Source organism: Bactrocera tryoni, chromosome 3 (genome assembly GCF_016617805.1).
Source record: "Bactrocera tryoni isolate S06 chromosome 3, CSIRO_BtryS06_freeze2, whole genome shotgun sequence".
In the NCBI taxonomy this organism is placed as follows: domain Eukaryota; kingdom Metazoa; phylum Arthropoda; class Insecta; order Diptera; family Tephritidae; genus Bactrocera; species Bactrocera tryoni.
Genome location: NC_052501.1, coordinates 64,195,337 through 64,214,702, shown reverse-complemented (window position 1 = coordinate 64,214,702; position 19,366 = coordinate 64,195,337). Strand labels below are relative to the sequence as shown.

The window sequence follows — 19,366 nt, the reverse complement described above, 5'->3', positions numbered from 1 at the left end:
TGAAAAATATCCGTGCAAAGAGAATCGACACTCAACACCTCTTCGTCGATTTCAAAGCTGCCTTTGGCAGTACGAAAAGATGTGATTATGTCGCGATGTCTGAATTTGGTATCCCCGCAAAAGTAATAAAGCCGTGTAAACTGGCGCTGAGCAACCCAAAAGCTCCGTCAGGATCAGGATACCGTTCGATACCAAACGAGGTTTCAGACAAACAGTTGACAGTCATAACTTTGAAGCCGTAGATAATTTCGTCTATCTTGGAACCAGCATCAACACCAACAACAATCGAAATCCAACGCAGAGTATCTCTTACCAACAGGTGCTACGTCGGACTAAGTAGGCAATTGAGAAGTAAAGTCCTCTCTCGACGAACAAAAACAAAACTCTATAAGTTATTCATTATTCCCGTCCTGCTATATGGTGCATAGGCTTGGACGATGACAGCAACCGATGAGTCGACGTTACGAGTTTCCGAGAGAAAGGTTCTGCGAAAGATTTATGGTACTTTGCACATTGGCCACGGCGAATATCGCATTCGATGGAACGATGAGCTGTATGAGATATACAACGACATTGACATAGTTCAGCGAATTAAAAACAGCGGCTACGCTGGCTAGGTCATGACATCCGAATGGACGAAAACACGCGAGCTCTGAAAGTATTCGACGCAATACCCGCCGGGGGAAGCAGAGGAAGAGGAAGATCTCTACTCCGTTGGAAAGACTAGGTGGAGAAGGATCTGGCTTCGCTTGAAATTTCCAATTTGCGCCACGTTGCGAAAAGAAGAAACGACTGGCGCGCTGTTGTTAACTCGGCTATAACCGCGTAAGCGTTGTCTACGCCAGCAAAGAAGAAGAAGAATAAACCTATTTTTGTTTTTATACGGCTTTGATTTAAAGCGGTTTGAAAATAAAGCAATTTTTAATTTTTTCAAGATTTTACTCCACTTTTTGTGCTTTAACTTTGTTTGTCAAATTTAAAAAGTGATCTAAGTAGAGGCATTGTTTTAATATCGTTTTTTGAGATCTTAAATTTAAAAACCAACAAAATACAGCTTTTGCAAGAACTGAAGCCGCTCGACCTTCCCAAGCGATATCACTTCGCTCTATGGGCTCTTGAAAAGTTCCAAATTTTTATTCAGCGATGAGGCTCATTTCTGGCGCGATGGGTATGTAAACAAGCAAAATTTGCCGCATTTGGGACGAAGAGCAATCTGAGAAGATTCAAGAGCTGCCATTTCATCAAATCAAAAAAAACCACGGTTTGGCGGGGGTTTGTGAGACGGTGGAATCATCGGTCCACATTTCTTCAAAAATAAAACGAACCGTTCATGGCGGCCATGATAACCGACTATTTGATATCTGAAATTGAACCTCGTAATTTCGGTGACATTTGGTTTGAATAAGACGACGTCACTTCGCATTTCGTCGCATCAATCAATGGATTTATTGAGAGAACACTTCGGTGAGCAGATAATTTCACGTTCTCGATCTCCCTTTAAAAGTATAGAGAATTTTTCATCTTTATCTAAGGATAAAACAATTTGAAGCTTGTGTATAATTTAACTTTTTATCATTTTATTTAAATTTTTGAATTTTTTATTATTTAATTTTTGTATGTATATAATTTTTTTTTAATTTTCATATTTTTAGTTTTGAACGTGTTTTTTATGCTATCATATAATACCTTCAAATAATTTAAAATATTCGATAGTTTAACAAAAATTAAAAGCGATACATGTATGTATGTACAACTAAGAAATAATATGATTTCACTTGCACATATTTGATTTTATTGATTGATTTAATTTAAATTGCCACTATTTACAATAATAATATAATGTAATATTACAATTATTTAAATACTTTAAATAATTCCTTTCTTATTTGCTCTAATTAGACGCTCTTTTCGTTTATAAATACGGCGATTTTTTTACAATTTATATTCGATATATTTTAATTTTAATTTGCGTCTATGTTTGCTATACAATAACATAATATATTGTGTTACTACTATTTGTTGTAATAGGTATTGCTAAAAAATTGCATGCAACATTATTTTCTTTCTGTGTTCCATTATGGGGCAAGTTTATAAGTATGTAGTTGTGGGTTGATAAAATGCACTGCTGATTTTAGTGCGACTTTGACGTAAGTTTCTTTCTTTTCCTTATTTAAATGACAGGACATCTGATATTTGTTTACATTCTTGATAGCTTTGCTTATAATTACTCAAAAATTGAATTTTTATTTTGTTAAAAATAAAATCCTTAAATAACCACCAGAAATAACAGTGAAATATTGGTTTTAAAAAATATTCTACTGTTTCCAACTATTGTCTTAATGAATTTCGATAATCAAACAGCTGTTGTGTTGAAAACAATATAGTATTAAAGTCAGAAAAATACTATTTAAGTGGTTTTAAATGATGAACATAATTAAACCCCCACAATGAAGACCTAACCTTTTTTATCTAAATAATGTCTAACTACTCCAACGCAGTACAATACAGGGTGTGCCGCTTTTAGCGAAAATTTCAATTTCATAGCAGCCGTACAAATATCACTCATTCCCTTCAAAGCCTCATGCTAACAACTGCTCTATTTGCGTTATTTAAGGTTTTTCGATTCACTGGTTCGTTCTAAGTACAAACTCGCATCATTTCATTTAATAGTAGAAATTCGTCGATTGTTGCAATTCTTGCCGCATGGCCGCCACTGCTGTTTCTGCCGCCGTCATACCCGCCTCATTGGCCATTGCTGTATGCTCAGTGCCCACAGTCGACGTCGCCGTAGCGGCTGCTGCTGCTGCATTGGCCATCCACTCTGCTGATGTTTCCAACTAAAATCATAAATGCTGATATTCACTCATATCGTAGATGGGTATCGAACCCATGACGCTGTGCAGGTGTGGATAGGCGACCGATAGTGGCGCCATTTGTCCAGCAGCCGCCGCCGCCGCCGCTGCAGCAGCAGCAGCATTATTGCCATTTTTACTATTCGACGAGGCAGCGGCAGCAGCGGCGGCGGCTGCAACGGCTGCTGTGGTGAGACCGCTGCTGGCGCCACCCGAACCACCATTGCCGCCCGAGGTGGGTGAGAGTCCTACCAATTGTGTGGCATTCAAGCTGTGCGGGTGTTGGTGATGTGCCTGTTCCATGCTAGCCGCTGCGCTGGCATGATGTGTTTGTGGTAATTGTGCGGCTACGGCGGCCGCAGCTGCAGCAGCGGCAGCGGCATGATGATGGTGATGATGATGATGATGGTGATTGTTGTGTGTCGTAGTTGGTGATAACTGTTGTGCTTGCTGTTGCTGTGATTGCGTGTGCGCGCTGGGGTGTTGTTGATGATGTGGCGATTGGTGCTGATGCACTTGCTGTTGTTGGTGGTGATGATTGTTATTAGCTACATTATGCGTTTGTTGCAGTAAAGAACCCTCCATCTCGGAATCACTGGATGAATCCAAATGTTGTTTGTCCGACGCGCCGCTGTAATGAGAAGATAGACGGAGAATTGTATTAATTCAGCAGTAATTTGGTTTATTTCATAAAAAAAATAACTCTGGCAGGTACATTTCAAAAACAGTTCTTATAATATAGGCCTTAAAGCGAGAAGGCTCAGAAAAAAGCCTTCTCTAAATGTAAAAATACTCACGTCACGCCTGATTATTGCGCGAGACAATCGAAATTGGACTTTAGGAGATTGGAAAGGTATTATCTTCACTGATGAATCGAAAATGAATGTGAAGCAGTCCAATGGAATCCAGTACTTTCGGAGGCAGCTACAAGAAGACTTGCTCCCAAGTACTTTGACAACCAGAAACAAATTTACAGTGGTTACATGATGTGGGATGGGATTGATTACAGTGAATTGTCAATTATAAATGATTCCTTAGATGCGTCTGGATATACTGACATTATTAAGAACCTTTTGGAGCCAGCAATGGCTGTCTTGATTCCTGTAATCAACGACCCAGTCTTTCAGGATGACTCTGTGCCGTGCCACCGAGCAAAAAGTGTAAGGATTATATTTGTTATAACCATTCTCTCTTTCTATTCAAATAAACAATACAAAAAAACTTTTTTTGATCGTATTTCAAAAATCCAAAGGTGGTAACATTCATTGACCACTTTTGTATTTATTGAATATAAAACAGTATATATTCTTGCTACGAGTTATTAGTACTCTACCGCACCGGCTGGAACCATCGCTCTCGCCAGAAAACGCTAGAACCAGAATAACGTAGATGTCTACTGTCGAAATTGCTGCCAAATCTGAGCTTATGCATGGTTTTGAATCGGTCAACGAAACATGGCACCTTTTGTACACTTTAGAGGTAAAGAGAACTCAATCCTCGAATCTGCTCCGAAGAAGGTGCAGTCTCAAGAAGAATAAAACGGTAATGAGGCTTTACTATTCTAAATTAATTGGACGATTCGACGCCGAATTGCAAAAAAAGTGGCCTCATTGGAACTATTCATAGAGTTCCATTATTCCTCTCTCCCCAATGGCATCATAACTTAAACGTAATTTCTTCATGAACTAGAGTATGTAAGTATCTAAATACATTGTCCGACTTGTTAGCGAGTAGTAAATTTCAAACCAGCCAGAAATCGATTTGTCTGGCTTTTATACTTGAACTTGTGCATTTAACAAATTTCTTCACACAACACGTTCAATGAATAATTTCGTCGCTGTTAAGACCAATCAAATTGTTGCCGTTAAAGAAAATTGCTGATGGCAATGCTTTGATAAAATCTATAGAAATCATATCTAGCATCAGCTTCCTTGCAACAACAAATAAACGACTTAACCACAGCTACTTTGCACTCAGGGCTCCCCTACATTCGGAATATCCCGTGCAGCATGCCATTAACAACGCATTTATCAGAAACGTGTAAATAGGTATGTATCAGCATGAATACACACATACATATATATGTATGTACGTAAAATAAGCATATTATTGCTTTTGTTGTTGTTGGCTGCCGTTGCTGCTGCTCTTTTCAGGATATCAAATTTCACGCTACAAAAAGAAGTGCACAACAACAACAACAGAATTCACTAAACAAACCAACAATGACAGTCAACAGTCTCGGCCTCGCTTCAGCTCCGACTATGGCTACGGTTACGGTTGAGATGATATTATTGCCTGAACCACTGTGTTGAGTGATGGGACACAACGAGCAAACGCGAAACATTCATTCGTTTATTGTTGTTAAATTTGTTCTTGCTGTTTTTGCAGTTGACGCTACTGTGGAGTACATAATGATAATGCGGTTGACAATGATGATGCTGCCGCCGATGCAGCGACGAAGATGTGCCATGCCGAAGTAGTTATTCCAAACAGCTCTGAAATAGCCACACACACACACACATTAACACATTATACATAGTAAAAGTGTAAACGTACAAATACAATAAATATGTACATATCTAAATTTGTATATGAATTTGTATGCATTCCCGATAATGTCAGTACTGTTTTTGAATCGCTTCTGATTGCGATTGCCCGTCTCTGTTCTCATACAAGATCAACGACATGCTGGCTGGCTGATCAACGTGTTGATCATCTGATGATCTGTGATGTGACGACAAAAGGCCCTACAACAAAGATGTCGGCGCATATAACTAGATCTGGGTCATCAACCAATACCAAGTACATAAATGTATAAATATGTGCGTGTGTAGAAGTTACTTGTAAATTATGTGTATGTATGTTCGTATACAACAAATATGTATGTATGTATGTACAATTCGGAGTTATCGAAAATAATGCTATCTGAATGCTGCAAAACGGCTTGATTCTCATTAAAAAGATGATTCATCGAGATTCCAAAAAATATATACAGTGGTGATCAGAAAAATAGAGGTGATTCAAGGTTGAAAATAACATACTTTTTGTATCAGAAGCATTTTTTCACGAAACACCGAGAGGCTTCTCTTGAATTTCAGAAGTAGTTTAACGGTAGCTTACTTCAAGAACTTAAAAGTCTTTTGAAGGTTTTCCATGTATTCAGTGAAAATACTTTCGTGGTAGTCTAAAAAATACTGAACTAATCCCCGGAGGCTATGTTGGCGACGTTTTTCGGGTGTTTTAGATGATTTTCGTTTTATTTATTTCCTAAAAAGTGAAAATATTGTAGGACCTTACATTTGTCGGATAAGTACTAGATACATATGTACATACATACCAAAGGACAGTACAACATGAATATGTAGGATTACCAACTAACACTATTTAAAAGAAGAGAAAACGTCGAATTCGATTGCACCGAACCTTTCAGAAATAAAAAAAAAATGGCTTGATTCCAATTCTTCAGTTTGTGTGGCAGCTAGCATATGCTTTAGATCCGATCTGAACAATTTCTATATGCTGTAGAGATCCGATATCGGCGGTTCCGAAACATGAGAAACTTTTTGGGAAGAAAAAGACGTGTGTAAATTTTCAGGTCGCTATCTCTAAAATTGAAATTGTCATTTATACCGACAGACAGACGGATATGGCGGATTTCAGAAAAGTTTCTTACTTTATCGTCCAACTCTTTTCATAAACATAAAAATGCTAGAAACTACACTAATTTTAAAAAACAATACCTCACACATAAACAGAACGACTTACATAAATTGAAATGAAAACGAACACCGGAAGTAAATACGAGATTTCGAATTCGTGTTGCACTTGGCGGAAAGAAAGAATAACAGGACGGCAAAAAATCAAAAATCTGGCGGAATGAGCCAACTGAGTATGGCACGAGTCAGCTAGATTACGTAGAGGCGTTTCAAATTAAAAATTCCTCAGAGAGTTCGCTGTGAGAGTGAGTCTTGTTGAGGGTGTCGCAGCAGCAGTTCATGTATCTGCATAAGTATGATTTCTACATATATAAGAGTACATTTATTCGATCAAAACAGTTAGAAAAACGCAGCAGAATACGAGAGCATCCACTTTAGGTGTACAATTACAATATGCGGGGGAAGCGCTAATCGCATTTTAACGCGAGAGTGTCAAATTTGACTTTTATACGCATAGGCCAAGTTTTGTATGTATTATTGATATCAACATATGTTCGGTTGGTGGGAATTGTGGTGATGATACATTATATTTATGTACAGGGTGTAAAAATATTTGACAAATGCCACTATATGGAATTTCACTTTGGGGAATTGGGAAGTCGTGTTTATGTTACTGGAAGCAGTTAATTGTAATTGCCGTAGCGGATGTTGTTTTTGCAGATGATTGTTGTTGATAGACATGAGTGGTTTTTTGGTTAATGCCTGCATTTCGGTGGAATGTGTGAAAATGTAAATACTCTAGAGACCGCAAAAGACATACATATGTATTGTATAAGCAACAGCTGAGATCTTGGCGTGGCTTGAACTGTAGTGTATGTCTTTGACGCAAGCACTCCATAATATTATACATACATACATATGTATGTATGTACATACATATATGAATATTTTGAGTAAATGAAATTTAACAAGTAAGCCATGGTTAGCTCCTATAGCAGCGAAATGAAATTCAAAAGATTTTTTTATATTTTTTATTACTGTGCTTATCCGTATTAATAACAGGTGTATTCTATGCAAGCACTTTAGTTTCAACGGTCAGTTTGTATGACAGTATGTACATATGTATGTATGTATGCATTTGCTATAGTCGTCCGATATTGTTGATTCCGACGAGTGAGCTGCTTCTTCGCGCGAAAAGTACGTGTGAAAATTGTCAGATCGATATCTCATAAACTGAGGTACTAGCTCCCGTACACTACAGATAGACGGATGTATCCCACGTTTACTGCAGAATATTTCAAATTCTTAGTCAAATTTGTATATCATATTCAGAGTATAAAAATGTCGTTGTCGTGATCTCTCTGTATTCGTGTATAATATACATATGTATGTACATATTTATTTTCACCTCGGCGGAATTGATTTCAAACCACTTTGCTCTTCCAAAAGAATAGCATAAAAATTAGCTCGACATGGCGAAATTGTAGTATAAATTTTATACTAGCAAGATCGATGTATGTAGATCTATTATCTCTTAAGTTACCCAAATCTTTAGCCTACAAGATAAAGACCCGATCTCACACACCTAGCACAAAACATGTAAATATACTATGTAGATACATAAGTATCTAATGACACGATAGTACTATAGTATATTCTGTCACAAATACATTTTAACCAAAAAATATATTTTTTGAATTAAACAAAAATAATTTATTTTCGAAAAATTTTGCTACTAAATAATACACATAATTTAATAATTCAACAGGACCACCCACACTTGTCCCCCATAAATTTGCGAAGGCAAATTTGCTTGCTTGCATACAAGCTTACATACATATGTAGTACATATATACACATGTATGTATGTACTCATATGTAAATTAAAACGCGTTGCGTCTCCACCACTTGACACTCGGCGTACGCGTCATTGCTTTACTTATTTCCCCCCACACCATTGACGCCACACAGCGTGCTCACAACTTCGCGCTGGCGTTCGTGAGGAGAGCGTCCATGCCACAAATTGCCGACCAATTCTGTTTATTTTTGCTTTGCTTTATCGAGTTTTATTTTTCTTTGTTTCATTTATTTTGTAGCTTGCGAATTTTAATTGTTTATTGTTCTTTCTGCTTCATTTCGTTTGAATGCCACCAATGGCGCGGCGAGTACCAACAATCACAGCAAGTGAGAAGTGTAAATAGGCGTGAGTGAGTGGGTATTTTAAATGATTAAAGAAGAACAAAGGAAATTTGAGGAACAACAACAATAAAATAGAGAAAAAATATTTATTTATGAAGAATCGCAGAGAAAATTGCAAGTGTAGTTTTAAATTTCAAAACAAAAATGCAAAACTATTATGTAAAATGATAACAGTTAATCTAAATATTTAACTGACAGCAGTCACGCATTCTTAGAAACCTGAATGCCTGGTGGAGAGGGGAAAATTCCTATCCATATCCTGTAATCGGTTTTGAAACTAGTAAATTTTGCGCATTGTATATGGGGCATTTTGAAGTTTGGGGAAAATTAAAATTTATCTTAACCTCAACACATATATATGTATGTATGTATGTATGTACATATGTTTAATTAAGATCCCGTTTTTTATTAAATTCATATAAGTAGCTTGAGTTTCTAGAAAAAGGTGTTGACCCCGGATTGGCTTTTTGTCTAAAAATGAGAGTGTATCTTATACTATTGCAGTGGATAACAATATCGAACAAAAAATATGTCTAAAATTTTGTATTTCTCACAAAAATTTCGTTTTGCGGAATCGTTGCGAATGTTGGAAAGGACTTACGGTGATTCAGTTTTTACGGAGATTCAGTTTTATTAAAACCACAAGCTTACAAGCGGTATAAAGCCTTCAAAGGAGGTCAAGAGATCGTTAAAGGCATGCCTCGTTCTGCGTGACCTTCGACCACCGTATTCACCAGATCTGGCTCCGTGTGATTGTTTCTTGTTCCCCAAACTGAAATTGCCGCTCTGTGGAACCCATTTTCAGTCAATCGAAGAAATAAAACAAAATTCGCTTAAGGAGCTGAAGACGATCACAAAATGTGCTTATGGAGAGTGTTTCGAGGACTGGAAAAATCGTTGGCATAAGTGTATTACATCTATTGGGAATTACTTTGAAGACGATAAAATATATGTATGTATATCGATGAATAATTAAATATTCTGCGTTTTATTTCCAATTTCCGATTACCCAGTAGGGCTTTTTTGAGGATATAACTTCTTAAATTATCTTCCTTTATTATCACTGCTCCTTTTACTTCGAACATTTCTCCTCTTACAGGCACCAACTTCTCTGCTACAATATTCCAAAACGTTTCAAGATTCCATCAACTTGTTGTCTTTATAAATATAAACCAAGCGTTCAAGTGGCACAAATACATACTAAAATAAATACGCATGTAAATATGTATGTGTGTACATATGCTCCAAAAAGCAACAACAATACTAGTCCATACTAAATTGAGACGAAAGTGTAGAGAAAGCATAAGCCAAGGCGCCAACAAAAATAATTATAAAAGAAGAACCTTTTGAAAATAACGGATGTAATATGATACTTTTGAATGCCTTTGTGCATTTCTTTCGCTTCGTTTTTGTTTATTTTTGTTTGCAACCATACATTTTTACGGCACTCTCCCTCAAAAGCGCTCTGCTTATTAAATAGAAATAGAAAAAGTGAGCGAGCGATCAATGTTCCCTGCACCTCCCCAAATTTATACGGCCCCTACTTATTTATTTAGCTAACAGCAATGGTGTTTAATGCGATTTGAAATGCAGCGAATAGAGGAGTATGATAAAAAGGGGAAAACGCAAAAATTCATAAAAAATCAGCATTGGAGACACGTGATTCGTGGTGTGGATTGCCATAAGGCGTTGAAAAGTGGGTGGAGTAGTGGAACGAAGCTAGAAAGTGTTTCAATAGCGCCTGCAATAAATGAAACAAATCGTAAAAAAGCCGGTAAATAGGAAGTGTAAGTTGAAAGGTAGGGATCTAATGACATTAGCAGAAGCGGAGAACAACAAAGTACAAATATGATTGGCGAGCTTGCTAAACAACGAAAGCAAAATTAGTTCATAAAAATAGCAATGGCGCCTTATACATACCATACATGTAGTAGTGACAATGAAATTTGAAAGGTAAAGGTAAAGCCACGAAATGATTGGAAAAAGCGGTAAATTAAGAAAATTATAAAATAGTAATAAATAAAAGAAATCAGAAATAATTGAAATGGATAAATAAATAACAATACAGATTCAAATAAATAAAGTTAGAGTAAGACAATTCAAAATAAAATAAAAGAAAATGAAAGAAAGCGGAAAAAATTTAGTGTATATTCTTAAGCCTAAAACATTGAACGCATTATTAATTTTATTTTTATTGTGACAAAAAAGCACCCGGAAATTTTAATTAAATTTCCCGGGTAAATGATATTTCAAAAATATGTATTTTGCTTGGTTGGTAGGTATCCTTAATTACTATGCCAAATAAGGGCGCGATCTGTCAACCAGTTTATTTGCAGCAGTCGCTTAAGTGGGTACACCTCAGTAGTCGTTGCGATTTTTACAATGGATAAAAATATTGAAGGAAGAATTTGTCTCAAACTTTGTATTCCTGATCAAATTTCGTGTGCGGAATCGTTGTGAATGTTGGGAAAAGCTTACGGTGATAAGGTTTTGTTAAAATCACAAGGCTACGAACTTCGACCTCTTCAACTGGAGAAAATATTAAAAAAAACGAAGAAAGAGAGCAAGTCCGTTCGAATAATTTTGGTGGATATTTTGAATATGAAACGCGTTCTAGCTTGACTCGTCCCGATAAAGCATTGTTTTTAACACTTGGTATAGGCCCAACTAAGTGTACCAAATAGCTGAATCAAAAGAGAAATGACAACCCAAAGAGCTCGAGAACTAGAAAATACTGGAAGAAAACGAACACACGGCGGGATCAGAAACCAACATTGGAGCGGGATAAGTAAATGAACCTTGTCACTAAATGCATACGGACTATTATTAAGGTATGAGCATTGTTCAAAACATCCTTCCGGCGAAAAACTTGTTGGTGGTACCAGGCAGATCGGACGTTGAGCAATACCAAAAGCTCTGTCAGGATCGGGAAGGACCTCTCCGAGCCGTTCGATATCAAACGAGGTTTCAGACAAAGCGACTCCCTATCGTGTGACTTCTTCAATCTGCTGTTGGAGAAAATAATTTGAGCTGCAGAACTTAATCGACCCCGTCCTGCTATATGGTGCAGAGGCATGGACGATGACAACATCTGAGGAGTCGACGTTACGAGTTTTCGAGGCCCAATTGTGAGAAAGGTTCTGCGGAAGATTTATGGTCCTTTGCGCATCAGCAACGGCGAATACATATCGCACTCGATGGAACGATGAGCTGTATGAGATATACAACAACAATGACATAATTCAGCGAATTAAGAGACAGCGGCTACGCTGGCTAGATTATGTCGTCCGTAAGGATGAAAACACTCCAGCTCAGAAAGTATTCGACGCAATACCCGCCGGGGGAAGTAGAGGAGGAGGAAGACCTCTACACCGTTGAAAAGACTAGGTGGAGAAGGATTTGGCTTCGCATGAAATTACCAATTGGCGCCACGTAGCGAAAAGAAAAAACGACTGGCGCGCTGTTGTTAACTCGGCTATAATCACGTAAGTGGTGTCTACGCCAGTAAAAAAATACAGTGGTGGCCTTATAATTAGAAACGATACGCTAGAAAAAATCAAATCACTGTATAATATTTTAAAAAGCGCACTGTAAATTATAAGTCCCGTTATTCGTAGTGTAGACTATGAACGTTATTGTTAAATAAACACGTGACTATTTGCTGACTGGTTATTGAAAAAATTAAAATTATTTCTCCGGTTTGTGTTTCTTGGCTGGCCACGTAATTTGAAACGCGCAGTTCTTTCTTTTGATTCTCGGATTTTTTAGAACTTAGCGATAAAGTGAGTATACTTTAGTTAAACAACGTTCAATTAAAAACGTTTTAATTATTAGAATATGCAAAAAAATGTCATGTACTCCCAAAATGAGAGAGTTAATTGTAAGGTGCTATCAAAAGGATGTCAATGTCAGCTGACAGCACAAAGGTTTGCATGCTCCAAAAAAATGGTATTTAGAGCTATTCATTTCTATAAAAAAACAAAGAAATTTGAAACCTCTATCAGAAAGACCAGACCTCGAAAAATCACTCCAGCAGAAGACCGGATAATTTATAGGACAAGCAAATGCAACCCTTTCATGACTTCGCGTGATATAAAGGCTGAAGTTGGTCAAGAAGTTAATGTAGAAATCTCAGCTCGGACGATAAAAAGGCGTTTACAGGAGTCGGGACTTCGTGGGTGCACTGCTAAAAAAAACCGCTCGTATCAAAAAAAAAAAAATATTAAGAAGCGGTTGCGATTTGCAAAAGAAATGCTGAAGAAAAATCCCCAATACTGGAATAGAGTTCTCTGGAGTAACGAATCTAAGTTCAATTTATTGCAGTCCGACGGAAATTCTTATGTACATAAGACGTGTTCCTAACATGGCGCTGAACTCCAGGTACACTGTGAAAACAGTAAAACACGGTGGTAGATCTGTTATGGTTTGGGGAGCCTTTTCCTCCCGTGGTGTTGGCCCAATTGTGCTTGTTCAAGGGATAATGGACCAACATCAATATAAAAACATTCTGGAGAATGTAATGGAACCACATTCCTTTGAATATGCCAGTCCATTACATTTTCCAGCACAATAATGGCACAAAACACACTTCAAGGTTAGTGAAAAGCAGGCTTTCGGATAAAAATATTGATGTTTGGGATTCGCCTCCGCAAAGTCCTGATCTCAACCCAATTAAAAACTCTTGGGCAATTGTTAAATGAGATCTTAAGGACAAAAAACCGCGAAATAATGACGAGTTGTTTCAAATGGTTCAACAAAGTTGGAACAGCATATCAGTGCAAACATGCCAACCATGTTGTTAAAAATAAGGGGTATCCAACAAAATTCTAAAAAATTTAATCAATTTTTTCTATTTTATATAAATAATTTTAAGTTGTTACTGTCGTTTCTAATTATATGACCAAACTGAATTTGGCGTTTCTTTCTTCATTTTCTTAAAAATAGAATTAATGTTGTTGATTTTTGTAACTCAAATAAAATGTGTTACTTTGTTGATTCCAATTTATAGTTTTAATGTGGCAATCTAAATTTCTAAAATAAATTAAGAAAACTATATGCAGCAAAGTCGTTTCTAATTATAAAACCACCACTAGATATATATATATGTACATATATGTATATAAACAATACAATAAATAATAATATACAATAATAAATTAAAACAAGAAAAAACGTTAACTTCGGTTGCACCGAAGCTAATATACCCTTCACAGGTGCATTTCTTTTAGTAACTATGTGTTCAGTTTGTATGGAAGCTATACGTTATAGTAATCCGATCTGAACAATTTTTTCGGAGATTACATTGTTGCCTTAGAAAATAATCTGTATCAAATTTGGTGAGGATACATTATCAAATGTGAAAGTTTTCCATACAAGAACTTGATTCCGATCGTTCAGTTTATATGGCAGCTATATGCTATAGTTAACCGATCTGAACAACGGCTTTTTTGCAATAACTTGCTACAGGTAGCATGAAAATTCCCCATCGACAGCTCGACGTTGTATGGATCTCTGTAATATATTTAACCGTAATTGTCTTACAATAGATATTGCCGATATAAAAGGGTAATTTTTTATTGCCCGAATGACTCCCTTATCCTCTCGTTCGGTTGCTCTCCACGGCCGTCTACCTCTATGCGCTGTAACCAAAGAGCTTGATTTGCTAAATCAGCTAAATGTTCGGGAAACATTAGGATGATTTATTCCAAACTTTTTTGTAATAGTCATAACCGATTCTCTTTTCTTAAAATCCTTAACAAATTTTTTTCTAAAATGAACAGAATACTTATTTCGAGCCATTGAAATATCTTTCTCTTTAACATACAACCAACCGTACTGAATGACGAACTGCAACTGAATATGCATTAATATTTTTCTAATTAGGTAATAACTACACATATCCAACATTTTTGATCATTAAAAACCGTTTGACAAACAATTAATGTAAATTTTAGTTATGTGCTTTTGTTTTGTCGCACCAGATTTTTGGAGTTCTTCATATATTTAATTTTATATAATATTTTAGTAAGTTAATTTGTTTAATTTTTACTAATTTTAAAAGAAGAATACATGAACTAATAATACAAATCAATAAAACATCACGTAATGGCTGCTTTATGATTTTATTCGGTTAAATACCGACAAGGCAGATTCCGTGCTTTAGTTTTGTCGCACACTGTATATGCTATAGTAATCTGATCTGAACAATTTCTTCGGAGATTACATTGTTGTCTTAGAAAATAATCTGTACCAAATTTGGTGAAGATACATTGTCAAATGTGAAAGTTTTCCATACAAGAACTTGATTCCCATCGTTCAGTTTATATGGCAGCTACATATATGTTATAGTGGTCCGATATCGGCCGTTCCGACAAATGAGCAGCTTCTTGAAGAGAAAATGACGTTTGCAAAATTTCAAAACGATATCTTAAAAACTGAGGGACTAGTTCGTATATATACAGACGGACGGACGGACGGACGGACAGACAGACAGACGAACATGGTTAAATCGACTCAGCTCAACATACTGATCATTTATATATATGCTTTATAGGGTCTCCGAAGCATTTTTCTGGGAGTTACAAACATCGTGACAAACTTAATATACCCTGTTCAGGGTATAAAAATATTCATCAAGGTATTTTTCTTTCCTACTTTAAATACACCTACTAGGTATATTTACTTGTATATACATATGTATGTGTGTACATATGTTCATACATGTACATACCGACATACATATTTTATGTATATACATACATATGTACATACTTATATTTTCTCCTCTCTTAATATTTGCACTGTCTTCCTTTAAATTTTTTTCCGCGCGTTTTTCATTTTTTTTCTTTTGCATTTGGTAATTTGATCCTGTGGACACACTCGCTGCACCATTTGCTTATACCCATTATAATATAATGATGGCGACCAGATCGGTGGCAACAGCAACAACGTGTGGTCTGGAGTGCGGTTTGCGATGTGTAGTGGGTTTTTGGAGGTGGCATGCGTACTGGTTGTTTATGTGTATATGTATGTACATATGTATATACAAAGATAAATATTCACAAGCGTGAACGAATTGTAAGGCATGCATATCAACTTGTGCAAAGTCAAGTAATAATTAAAATTATCCTAATTAAAAAATATTTTATATAATGAATATGTGATGTTGTTATTATTGCGAATGGTTAGTCTTTCAACTTGATATCGAAAAAATAAACAATTTTATTATTAATATATTCAATTAATTGTAATAACATTTTATGGTATATTATTGCAAATTTTAAAACATGTCGTTCATCATTTTAAGTAAACCGCAACTCATAATCATAAATCACATACGCTTGCAAACTCATAGCCTTCAAATTCTGTAAGTTCAAAAAGACAATAGTACAACAAATATGTACATGCGTACCTATTTGTGGTAAATTGTAAAAAATAAAAAAAAAATTAAAAAATTGATACCCACAATGCGCATGTCTTTTGAGGTTACAGAAGCACTGATCATTGCTCTCAGGTTACAGTTTAAACCCAAATGATGCAAATAAAAACATTCAAATAATAGAATTAAAAATATTTAAAATTAAACATTAAAGTAATGTAATGTGAAAACTGAACGTGAATTAATATTTTTCAAACATCACATAACAAATGAGGAAAAGATGGAGTCGGGTAGTGAAGGGAGGTCGAAACTGACGTCTAGATCTATCCCTGGGAGCGCAGGATTTCCAGTAACGAAACCGTCACCTGCCAATACTACTAAAGGGGACGGTTTAACCACTATCCGGGGTACATATGTATATATAGGTCAGTCCCACTAGGTATAGAGAAGACGGGGCAAAAAATCGACTGACTTCAGACAAATTTAAGCGAATTTTACATGGCGGTATCGCCATTACCTGAACATGACGTTCCTAAAAGTCAGTTAAACACAAATGTCACTTGATGGAGAAGTCTATCTCAATAAAAGGTCGTGCACCAAAGCCGTGCAAACGTTTAACGAAATTGCCAAGAACTTGGTGGAAAAAGATAGCTGCGGCCGTTTCCGCGGTGACATCACGGACTTCACGATGTTCCGATCCGATAAGAAGACAGTGATATTAGCTTTGAGTTCGCTGACAGTGTGCTCAAAACTATTGAAAAGATGTGTAGACACCTTATCTCTATCATCGAGTTATTTTATGATGAGATTGGCTGCGAAGATATGCAGCAAACTGTAAGACTAATGAGCTTGCTGCGACAGGCACTTCAGTCTAAATAACAGCGGACTAGGAGCGGGTCGGAGCTCCTTTGGCTTCCTGTGGCTCACTACTGAACCGTAGGGCTTCAGACCAAATCAGTAAGCGCTGGTCGACAAGGTCCTTCTGGAACAGGATAAAGCGCAGCAGATCTAGAGTATTTTTCGATCTCAGCAAGGTCCATCTCTCAGTGGTTGCAAGAATTCTAACTGAACACTGTCCCAACGAGATTCATTCAGTTAGATTGAATATCCTATCGGATGCCAGGTGCAACAGCTATTTGGAAGAAGGTGAGCGAGAATAATCTCAACATTTCTTCCTCGAATGTTCCGCTTTTGCCAGATCAAGATAAAACACCTCGAATGTCATACTTTTAGACATTTAAGGGAAATAGCGGATAATAGGTTCAGAGCGTTTTTGCCGATAACAGATATCCAATTATAGGAGATTTTTCTTTTGGCATACATAATCCCCTCCGCAAGGTTGACGGATCAGCCATTTTAACTTAACCTAACCTATATTCGTCTAATCGTCTAATCGGTTATACCAAAATATCTATAAATCCTAGTTAAATTTAATTAATACATGCATATGTATGTACTTATATACATACAAAAAAAGTTCACCCAATCAACTTGAAAACGCCTTATTATGCATTTAACAAACTCTTAATGGTAAGCCAGATCTCCTTAACTAAATAACGAGGACGTACTTCGCAAAGTGTCGAGAGAAATTAACGAAACCGACTGACGGAGCCATTAACGCATCAAAATTAGCCCGCAATATAGTCTACACAAACGGCAGACTGCAATACACAGAAACAGTTTTGCTAGTGCCAGCCAGCAGCCAGTGAAATATTGAATCTACGTCATAGGCGCGCACACCTCAGCGGTGAGTCAGCCAGCAGGCGATGGCATGGCATGTCCAGCAGATAAGGGTGCGAGCAAACAAACAAGTAAATGCATAGTAAACAACAGAGTTCCCTGCGACGCCGATGATTCGCCATTGTGAGCCACCGTCAACGCCGTCGGTCGTGGTCTTCATTGTCAACTAAAAGCGCGCTAAAGCAACAACAAATCAGTAGCCAGTGTTGAGCTATTTGAAGCGTCTCATGTCGGCTCTTGCTGCTGCGCACTACTTCTCTTGCCAAGCCTTAACAACACTGTGCTGAGGTGGTGGTGTAAGCTCCCTTGTGTTCCCCTCATTTCTGTAGTGACATTTATGTAGTTCGCTGCCGTCTTTATTTGCTTGTTGTTGTTGGTACTTTTGCATACTTTCCTGTCTTCCCCACATTAGCGCCTCTGTGCGCTTCGGTAACGCTCGACTGCGCGGCGTTTTGGTTCGTTTCATTTGTATGCATTCATTCGCTCGTTTGCAGCTTTCGGTTTTATGGTGGTTGTTGCGGCGTTGTTAAGCGTATGTTGATGCTGTTGGTTGTTGTTGTAGTTTTCTTTATTTTCTACTTGCTGTCAGTCGTCGCTGGCTATGCTGCCCTTATTGTTGCTGTTGTTGTTGCTGACGGCTGCCGGCGGGGCTAAATTCAACAACGTATCAAATTTCAATAAAATGTGCGTGTGTTTGTCATGTTTTTTTTTGCTTCAACTTCCATTTTTCATTAAAATTTCCCCTCTGTGCTCTGCCTTTTTCAGCTTGTGCTTTTTGCGTTTGCTTTCGGTGTTGTTCCTGTTGCTTATGTAAACATATACATACATACAATATTATATTTTCCTACTTTTTGCAATTCTTTTTATTTTTGTATTTAACAATTTTGTGTTTATTAAATTTCTCTTTGTTTGCGCTTTGTTCGGCTCTTCGTCTGCCCTCCAATCCCACCTTTGGTGTATGGGAGTCATTTGGCTGCCCTGTCGTCGTGCAGTTATTTGCCTCGTGTTTATGTTTGGAAATTTCGTCAGCTGTTTTTCTTTGGCACGACTTGTGCCAATTTCTAGCTGCTAATTTACTCGTTAGTCATCTTTAGTTTCGCGACTTTAAGTCGAAAATGAATGGACGAGGAAGCGTGCGAACGCATCAATGAATGTTCTTTTTCGTAACTCATGTCTGTTGAAACAGATACTATGTATACATATGTATATGGTACATACATAGTATGTACATATGTACATACGTACATACATATGTATATAAATATGGATGCAGTTTAATACAGTTGTACACTAACATTCATATAATTTAATACAGAAGAATTTATAATAGAAAGAGAGAGTGGACCTGAATCAGGAAGGTAACATTTTTTCTCCATCCTCACCCATTATGCTCTCATGTGAGCCCCTACTAAGCACCAAACCTGTAGATTTCATATAATTTTGAAGTTTTTCGCCACTATCTCTCCAATCCCTTTAAAATAGGAACTGTGAACGCTGTCCCGTTTAATGGGTTAGGGGTAGTCAGAATTTTCAAAAAATTA

General features: G+C 36.9%; 1 protein-coding gene across 1 annotated transcript in view; it reads right to left on the bottom strand.

The window, feature by feature from the left end:
- Positions 1–1,881: 1,881 nt before the first annotated feature.
- LOC120772646 (protein sine oculis) overlaps positions 1,882–19,366 on the bottom strand; it is a 78,623-nt gene continuing 61,138 nt past the window's right edge. The window contains exon 7 of the mRNA XM_040101372.1: positions 1,882–3,483. Coding sequence (XP_039957306.1) covers positions 2,844–3,483 — 640 coding nt within the window. The 3' untranslated portion in view covers positions 1,882–2,843. The remainder of the gene's footprint in view (positions 3,484–19,366) is intronic.